This window comes from Micropterus dolomieu, linkage group LG22 (assembly GCF_021292245.1).
Source record: "Micropterus dolomieu isolate WLL.071019.BEF.003 ecotype Adirondacks linkage group LG22, ASM2129224v1, whole genome shotgun sequence".
NCBI classification, from domain to species: Eukaryota; Metazoa; Chordata; class Actinopteri; order Centrarchiformes; family Centrarchidae; genus Micropterus; species Micropterus dolomieu.
Window position 1 is genome coordinate 2,562,894 of NC_060171.1, and position 9,882 is coordinate 2,572,775.

General features: G+C 42.7%; 1 protein-coding gene across 3 annotated transcripts in view; it reads left to right on the top strand.

Moving 5' to 3' along the window:
• Positions 1–2,156: 2,156 nt before the first annotated feature.
• Positions 2,157–9,882, top strand: part of tbc1d15 (TBC1 domain family, member 15) — an 18,674-nt gene continuing 10,948 nt past the window's right edge. For 2 of the 3 annotated variants that reach the window (XM_046038616.1, XM_046038617.1), the window contains exons 1-5: positions 2,157–2,283; positions 4,290–4,391; positions 4,723–4,797; positions 7,164–7,305; positions 9,303–9,510. In XM_046038616.1, the coding sequence (XP_045894572.1) occupies positions 2,260–2,283; positions 4,290–4,391; positions 4,723–4,797; positions 7,164–7,305; positions 9,303–9,510 (551 nt within the window). In that variant the 5' untranslated portion in view covers positions 2,157–2,259. Of the gene's footprint in view, positions 2,284–2,806; positions 2,961–4,289; positions 4,392–4,722; positions 4,798–7,163; positions 7,306–9,302; positions 9,511–9,882 lie in introns of those variants that run through there. The other variant, XM_046038618.1, reaches the window with a different exon arrangement.

Below are 9,882 nucleotides of genomic sequence, written 5' to 3' on the forward strand. Positions count from 1 at the left end.
GGTCCGCGGTTGTACGGCATCAGGCGGCGGAAGTCCGGCGGCGGGTGGCCCATCGGCGGCAGCACGTTGTGCGGACGCTGGTGGGGTTTCCGAGCCCGCGGAGGGGCGCCGCGGCCCGGCCTGTTCCCATCCCCCCCCCGCCGGAGCGGCGCACTCTCCTCGGTTTCATCATCGCAGATCTCTCCGTCCTCCAGCTCGCCCTCCTCTCTGGGGGAACCACTGGCCGTGTTCGGGTCCATTCTGTAGGGAAGTCCAAACGGGTCGTCGCCAGCTAGCTGCGGGTTTTAAACTCATCGGACCGCAGATCTCTGATCCACGTTCAGGTCTCACCGATCAGGATCCGGTCCGCCCGCTCTGACGGTTAGCTCCGTTAGCTCCACGGCTAACTGCTGCTCTGCTGCTCTCGTCCAACTCTCGCGACACAACGAGACCGGAAGCAAAGCTTTATTAGTAGAACAGAAATGACAAGGCAACAAGAGTCTTAGCAAAGGGTAAATCCAACACACAAAGGATCCTGCAGAAAAATAAAAATAAGACCTTCAAGCCAGAACAGGTGTGAAGCTTCTTCAGAGCCTTTTTGTTGGAGGAGAAACGGATTCTTCTAAAATAAAGTTCAATTTCTTTTCCTATTCAAAGAGGAACAACAGAACTCCTCCTCCTCCTTCTTTACCCCATGATGTGGAACAACAGATTCATTCTCTTCAGAAATCCTTGGAAAACAACATTTCAGAGACAGATAACTCTATTTTCTGTCCTAAAGCAGTAACAGAAATTCTCCTTTGACGAGGGGCTAATTTAAAACACACATTTAAAGCCTACACAAAAACAGTCTGTTTTTTGTTGTTCAGAGTGGTAATTTAAGTGTTTCCCTGTAATATTTGGTCTGTCAAACATTTACAACCATTGGAAGTTTTATATTTTGAAGACTTTGGTACAAAATGTAATTCTCAGTGCATCCGTCGACACAATGTCCAATTTAGCCAAATATTGTTGTGCAATTTTCAATAAATGTAAATACATTAAAAAAAAAAACTTCCTCCTTCTTCTTCTTTGTTGTTTAATGGCGGTTGGCATCAACAGAAATCCAAGTCACTTACATTGCAATTTATTAATTTATTCTGGTGTTGTTTGCTGCTTAGATTTTCAGCTGACCTTCCAGCTCTGGTTCTGGTGTAACTGTCCTCGTTAGACTGATCAGGTAGAGACATCAGCTCTGGCGTCAGGCCAGAAGATATCTGTGTTTTCTGGGAATATTACAAGGTCGAGTCTCACAAGACTGTTTACAGGAACTTCCTGGCTCCACAGATTAGAGTCCAACTCATAGATAGTGATGGATTTAAATATGTTGTAGCACTGGAGTCTAAACGTCAGATTTGTTGGGCCAGTTAAAGATGAGCTGAGAGGGAAACATACTGGATCTAGGAGGAAGACAGAATCATAAAAGATCTTACAACTTCTGTTAATACTTTAAATATCCACATGTATTTTCATTCGTTATATTTGTAGATATGTTAGACTTTATTATATTCTCTGCTTACCAACTTTTACTATTATTTCTATTCTTTATGCTTTGCGAGTATCTATTTTACCCTCGGGATCAATAAAGTATTCTGATTCTGAAATTGGTCTTCCTCATACCTTGGTAAATGATATAATCAGAGACGTGCATATCAATTGAAAAATTTGTGCAATAAAGAATGTGGTGAAGGAGGCGTGTGGTTGTGTTTCTAGCTGTACTTTTTGTTTCATTGTGAATTTTGTCATGTTATATGTGGCTGCTACCTTGGCTGCTCTGTCTGTTTTAAAATAACAATTTTTAAATAAAAAATGTTCTAACCTGTCCTCATATTTTCTGCTGTTGCCTTGTATAACGTTGTCTTGTGTTGTGATTTAATCAATGTAAATTGTTGCCCTGTTCACCTGAACGTGTTCAATAAAGGCAGTTAAAAAAAAAACTAAAAACATAAATAAGCACCTTGTTTGCTGTTTTTCTTTTTGGTTTAAAAACGTGACTTTCCAAAATAAAACCGAAATGCGCCGACTACAGATTAAGCAACGCATTACGGCTATCGGCATGTTTATATTTTATTTTTACGAAACAAACAAAGAAAAACAAAACAACAACAAAGGTGACCCGCACTGCGCGTGCGCACCAAAGCTTTGCATCGGAAGCTGACTTGTCAGTTTTGTTTTGGAAGTTGAGAGGCACGTGAGGTGCTGACGTCATCGGCAGGGAGCGAGCGAGAGAGAGGAGGCAACATGGCGGCGGATTCCCTCGTCAAGGTAAAAAACATGTTAACGTTATTTATATTTAAACGTGTGTCCGTTGTAACTTCGGTCAGGGTTTAATCGCCGTGTTGGTCTGCAGTTCCAGCTCGTTCAGCGCAGCGTAGTTAGCGAACTAGCTCATGAGTTAGCTGAAGTTAGCTAGCGTTAGCCGCTGTGCGCTAGCTGTGTTGTAGCCACAGCGACATCAGCAGCCCGCAGCGGCGGCGGCGGCGGCGGCAGCAGCGGCAGCAGTGCCACGACAGCGTTACAGCCTACACGGTTTACACGGTTTACAGCCGTGTCCGTGTTTATATGTTGTTTAAAGATAACGTTACACAACACGACCCGTGGGCGGCCACACGAAACGGTGAAAGCTAACGTTAGGTCGGGACAGTTCCGCAGCTTCTGAAACACCAACAGTCTGAGCGGTCTCTGATAACGGAGCCGTTTACCGGCGGGAGGAGCTCACAGTTAACTGCTTTTATCAAATCAACTTTTTACTTTAAGTTTTTCAGATTAAAACGTAGATTTATCTTTACTCGCGCTTCTCAGCAGCGAGATGTTTCAGACTTCCACTGTTGTTGGTATCATCCTTGTTCACCCGGAGCTCTGTGAGACTAAGTTACCACTTTATATTAAAACCAGACAAAACAGGAGACTGTTTAGAGAAAACACAAGAGAGGAAATACCTGGTGAGTTCAGAAAATATGTGTCTGTTACTTTATTCCAGCTATCGTACTTCACTGTGAACAGGTTAGAATATCGCAGGCCTGGTCGATCCGAACTCCATTCAGAAAACAAACCTTTTTAAAACTGTTGTCTTGCTGTTTTTCTGACAGACCTGATAAAGCATGAATTCATATGTTTAACAAAACTGCATCATGTTGTAGTAATTTCGGCATTAGTTTGGTCCGTTTATTGCTTTTAAATCACAGCAAAATGTTTACTTTTGTTTTGTCTGAATGCTGAAGGTTATTGACAGATTGGCTCCCTGAGAAGTCACCAAACAGGTCAACATCAGTGCCGGAAAAAACAAACAAAGAACCCCACATGTTACTGCTTTTTGTCAAATCACCACTGTTGTCTGCTAAATGCGAGTTTCTCTTCTGTTTTCTATTAAAACAACACTGCACACTTGCTAACCTAAAAACACGTTTCCTGCCAGGAAACTTTATGTGGCTCCAGGTTGTTTCTCTTGTGTGTTTACATCCAAGTCACAGAGCTAAACACCCAGTTTCCATAAAAATACACCAGGAGCTGGTTTTACATCGCTTCCTGCTGTTCTGAAGGTTTTTCTAAAATCCTTAAAGACTGTCTTCAAACATCTGGATAAAAGAAATATTCTGTCTGCTGCAACACAAACTAGATTTGAACACCTTTGTTTGTTTGTTGTTGATTTTATGTACAAAATGTTATCAGTTATATTTTTTTGTGTTGATGTTACTCACTATTATCTCATATTTTCACACTAAAACTCTTTTAATATGTTTCGTGTGTTTTACAAAAAGAGCAGCTACCTGGACAGAAAACACAGCCACAACTTGAGAAACGTGTTAAAATCCTGTTTGTGTTACACAGATTGTGGTAAAACCTTTCAGAACAGCAGGAAATGATGTTTAACATCCTCCCGAGTTTTTCCAAGCATCAGAGAATCAGCCGCAGACCTGTGCGTTCAGACCAAACACGCGTTTAATCTTTGCGTTGGTTTCCTCACGTGGCAAATGAACACAAACAGCCAATACCGCAGCTGGATGAACCCAAAATAAATATGTAGCTGTGATTTAGTTTCAATAAACGGATCAAACTGATGCTGAAATAACGACATCAGGGCTAGGCTAACTTGTTTCACAGTAAAGTACAAAATTTTAATCGCTTCGCGTTGCGGCCAGCTCGTCTTACACACCGCCCCACCCGGAAATTGCGTCTCTCTGCATCTTAGCGTTCACTATGTGTGTAATGTAAAGCACAGTCAGAGGAGCAGTCTGAACTGGACCAGCCTTAACACCACATCTTTCACACAGGTTATCTTTGAACACGAAGGAGTCTTCATACATCCGGGCGGCGATGAAGATGGCATCGAGCAGGATTTACTGATTTCAGGGTCACTTCGGATTGTTGACAAGGTAAAAACGGCGAGTTAAGAATGGCCCTGTCTGGTATTCACACGTGGGTGTAGAGTCTGTTTTCATTACCGACTCGTTTGCAGATTATTTTTTAGTCTATAAATTGTCAGAAAATAGTTCCCAGCTGACGACTTGAAATGAGAAAGAAATATTCACATTTTTGAGAAGCTGAAAACTGTTGAATAAAGTTTTAAACATTTAATAGATTATCAGAGACATTAACAGTTAATATTCTGAGTGATTAATCGATTGTTTTAGCTCGACGTGGGTGTCATTAATGCTTCCTTGCTTCCTGGTTTGAATCTTGTTGATTGTCTCTCCACACCGTCAGGATGCAGAGATCATCGTGGAGTACAGACCTTTGGAAGAGACCGTCGACCCATCGAACATGCTGTGTGCTGGAAAGGTTTGTCTCAGTTTGCCTCCTGGATTTCACTTCAGTGTGTTTCACCACACATTACCACAGTACCATGCAATATTAGGGGTGTGCATCTTCACTGGTCTCACGACTCGATTACGATTATCAGGTCAACGATTCGATTCGTCGATGCGTCACCTCAAGGGCGGGAATGTCCTCTGCTGCTAGTATAGAGTAGGGCTGGGCAATAAAACAGTAAAGATAATTATCGCAATATATTTTTCCTCAATAACAATATAACAAATGTTCAATAGATCGTCAATAAATGTTTGATTTCATTTGAATCGCAAACAAATTAGCACTTTTCTATTAAGATATTTATTTTGTTGAGGAAAAGGGACTGAAAAAAGATTTTTATCATAATAGTTTTGAATGTTTCTATCTCAGATTTGTTAGGTGATCCACAGTTTGGCATCAGGTGTTTGTCACGTTCTGACCATAAAGAAAAGTTTAACCACATAATTAACCATCTGGTGTCTTTTTGCTCCGGAGCAAAAACTTTAAACTTGAAAGAAATAATGATTTGACATTTATCGTGATAACGTTTTTAGCCACATCACCCAGCTCTTGTACAGAGTCAGATGGGGGTTGAACTACGCACTTTACCCTCTCCAGCCAAACCTCGTTCACTCCACCTTAATATATCTGTTCCTGTTCTTGTCCCGTCTAGTGTGGTTACATGTTTGTGTCCTGAAAGTTAATTATTCTAATCCAGTATTGAGCACCGTGAGCCTTGAGAAACGGCATTTGGTTCATTGTGTCCTCGATATGTGGATGAATGACGACAAACGAACTTGAACTAGCAGCTAAAAAGCTTCCTGCTCAGCTTCCAGACGGCAGTCTGAAGAGGAGACATTAGCTAACGTTAGCGCTAACCGCCTTCACTTATCCAGCCGTCGGAAAACAACAGACAGACTTTGATTAACGGACACGCTGTGACCTGCACTGCACATTTACAGCCAGACTGAAGCGATGCATCTATAAATCTATTATTTTCCACCCCCGTACTAAATATATAAAATAACATCATCAAATAAAATCATTTCAGTAACAGGAGCGTTGTCTATTCGTCATCTTTGTGTATTTTCAGGTGATCAAACGGAGAAACAGTGTGTAACTGTGAAACTAACTTCACCTGGTTTCCAAACTCCTTCTATTGGACGAGTCGAGGCGGAGCTGCAGCTACACTCGTCTCTATCTTCCACATGTTTTGCACCTCCGGTACCTTCAGTACCGACATATTTTCAGAATTTTAGTATCGATCGAAGGATCGGTTCTCGTGACATCCCGATATGCAATACTATTCTGTGAACTCGCGCATTAAACACATTTGTCTAAGAACACGGTCACCTTCACCAGCATACTTCAGACTCTCGTGTAGTTCAGCTGGACAATATGGGCAAAAACGTTGTCACGATAAAAAGTTCCATATCTTTCGATATCGATATATATCAAATCATTATGAGTTTAAAGGCTGATTTTTCCTCCTGAGTGAAAGTTGAAAAAACTTAATGGTTAATTGTGGTTTAAACTCTTCTTTAAATCTGAGGTAGAACATTCAAAACAAATCTGATTAAATTAAATCAAATCAAATATGCATGAGTAAAAGTAAGTAAGTGTGCTTTTTCCTCAACAAAATAAACATCTTAATAAAAAATTAAGTCCTAATTTGTGTATGATTCAAGTGATTTGAAAATTTATTGAATATTTGTTATATTGTTATTGAAAAAAAATTATATTGCGATAATTATTGTTGTTTTATTGTCCAGCCCTAAGTTCAAATGAATTCCATCTTCAAAATTCAACCTGTTTGATTTCAGCAGAAAACCTTTAAATTTTCTTTAAGGAAAAGTTTATTATTCAACAGACTTGGAGCTAACTCTGGGTTTAGTTCACTTCTTCTTCTATTTGTTTCCTCGTAACCCTTCATCGCCTGTTGTTTCACGTTTCCCTGACTGAAACCTCTTCTGATGGACGTCCAGCCTCTGACAGGCAGCTCAGCTTCAGTGTGGACGTCCTCACAAGCTGCTGCAGAAACTGTCACATGCACCTCCACATCTTTACAAAGCCCAACACACTTCATAGAGTTAAATGTAAATGTGGGTGAGTTACAGAGCTCGGCCTAAAGTCCAGCCCGTCACATGCTTGCTAAAGTATTTGTTGAGGCTTTTATTCATGGCTATTAGACAGAACAACCGAGGAGCTGAGGTCCGCTGGCAGTTCACGGTCAGCGCCTTAAACCCACCAACCACCAGGGAGCACCAGCCTTCGATTCAGAATTCCCCTCCTAAGAGAAGTAGAGTAAACTCCTTCTAATGCAGAAGACGTTGAAATGACTTTGTGTGTGTCGTCAGGACTCCAGCTCAGTCGTGGAGTGGGACCAGTGTTCAGGAGCGAGGTCCCACCAGCTGTTGGAGACACAGCACAGCTACGAGACGGAGTGGGACATGGTCAACGCTGTGTCCTTCAAGAAGAAAGCCTGTACAAACGGAGAAGGTGAGTTCTCCTCATCTAACATCAGTGAAGTCAGAAGCACTGAAGTGTAGAACCTGGTGATAAGATGATGGGCTCAGGGAGCAGACCCTAAACTGAAATTCCACTTAGAAAGTTTAGAAAGTTTAAGTTTGTAAATACCGTTAAAGGATCATTTTGGTGTTTCTACAACTGTTGGTGTTTAAATGACTCGTTTCCACCGGCGTCCTCCTGCAGCAACTCACCTCTCACCAGATTTCAGTTTCCTGTTAAAAACAAAGGGGGTCACCGGGAGTCCCTCGTAGGGATCCGTTCCACGATGCTGTCAGACACCTGGTGTAACAGGCTGAGGCCCCGCCCACACTGCTCCGGTAGTTTAAAACGGACACGATCTCTGTCCACAGCAGCATTTTAGCTGCGTATCAGAGTTGATGTCCGTCTGTATTAAAACGACTGAAAACGCACATCTAGCGCACAAACAGGAAGCAGATGGTCTGTTCTGTAGTTACAGAAGATTTGGAGAAAGAATAAAGAAATGCAGACGAAGAAGATTTTATTTTGCATGGACCAATAACGAGCTGGGACTGTTACTGAATGTTACACGGGAGTTTGGCAAGTGTAGGCTGTAAGTGTTGTTTGCACGGTACAGAATATTTGAATAAAAACACCAAAACATAGACTCTGTCAGCAGCGTTGTGTTTCTGCTTTGCAGGAGCCGAGCGTGAGCGTCTGCGTCATCGTTTCTAAAGTCCTCCATTTTTGCCCGTCCGCACTAAAACGCTACCCGAGTTTTAAAACCTTCCTGTACCCACGAGGCATTTCAACCCCACCAGATGTGGAAACGGGGTTAAAATACCAAAATTACTCTTTAATGCGGCTCGTGTATTTTCACTTGTTTAAACATAAAGAATGAGTTAATGCTTTCGTCAGCACTAACTCATTTTAGTTTCTCTGTTTCCTCTTTGTATTTTTCTTTGTTTCGTCATTTAAATACTTCGACTGCAGGTTTTAATCTAAAGGTCTCGACAGTAAAACGAGCCAGAAATCTGTTTTGGGTGTTTGAGGAAATGAAAGTGTTGGAAGCTCCTGACAGACACGTTTCACTGCATTCTCAACATGTGAACACGGCTCAGCAGTTACAGTGCCAAGCTGACAATACTGTTTCACACACAGGTGTCCTTTAATATGGACCTTCTGCCGATTCTGAGTCTGAGCTGACATTTATATAAATATGTTTCTGACACTTTGGAGCAACCGCCGTAGATGCTAAATACTGAAGCTGAGCAGTTGATCTGAAGTTTAACTGGTGGACGTGACTCGTGAAACTGAGATCAGCTGATGGTTTTATTAGAGGAGACGTCTCACTCTGTTGGACTGCAGAGCGGAGCGTCTTCCCTCACAGAGGATCTTTGGTCAGACACAAACAGACAAGTTTACTTTGGTTCAGTAACGTTTCTCACTGAGTGAACAGGAGTTAGTAACAGCTGAACACGAGCAGCTGCTTCTCTCCTCTAATGACAAGAAAGCTCACAGCTCTGTGAATCTGTGTGTTGTGCAACTCCGTAACTCACCGCTCCACCAAAATACTGATTCACATCCACATTCAACCTTCCGCCCTCATGTGCAGTGAAATGCTGCGACACCTGCAGGCTGGAGGCCGACAGCAGAGTTCAGGAAAGAAACAATCAGATTTATTTCAGCCGGTAATGATTAAATCTCTCTGGATAAGTTGGGATATTGATCTTTACTTTCGGCTCAGGAGGTCTGTGGTCTCTCAGTTTTGATTGACAGGTGACAGAAACACTTTCAGACAAACAGAAAAAAAGTTCAGGTGAAGTTTCTGAGCTCAGAGTTCACCTGGTAAAATAACAACATTACAGACAATGACAACAATGGTATGTTAGTGTAGTGGGGAGGTTGTGTGCAGTACTGCTATAGTACTGCTGCAGTACCTGTAGTACCTGCTGTAGAACCTGGTTGATGAAGCGTGTGTTTTCTGGTCCCTCTCCATGGTCTCTCAGGCGCTCTGAACCACAGCCATGAGAGGAGCAGGTGGGCGTTGACCTTCAGTGTTGGCGACCTCAGGTCCATCACGGTGAAGGTGGAGGGTTGGACCTTCCTGGTGTTCAGACTGAAGGAGTCGTCCGCCTCGCTGCCTGCTTTGCACTTCCACCAGGGCGGCAGCAAAGAGTTCCTGGACAGCCTGCGGAGATTCGCTCTGCTCAGCGAGTGAGTATCCAACAGCACGACAGCATGAGTAACCAGGATTGGCTTTAGTGAGCCCGAGTTCAGGCTGCTGTCAGATTGGACCTGGTGGTCTGAGTCAAACAGCAGGCGGGACGGGAGAAGCTCCAATCAGATCATGCGGTCTATTGGTTTAAATATTCTCCTACAGCGGGCAAAATAAAATTCAGTCAGACTTCACGCCGTCATTTGAAGGACGGACTTTTGTTTTTTTGCACAGCTGGTTACAGAGTCGTATAAAACTATCCTGAGAAAGGAGGGCAGAGCAGCTTGAAGCTGCCTGCTCAGCTGCCCTCAGATAAAACATAACTCCCAGGGTGCACTGCTCAGGTGGCTTCTTCACAGCAGATAAATTTA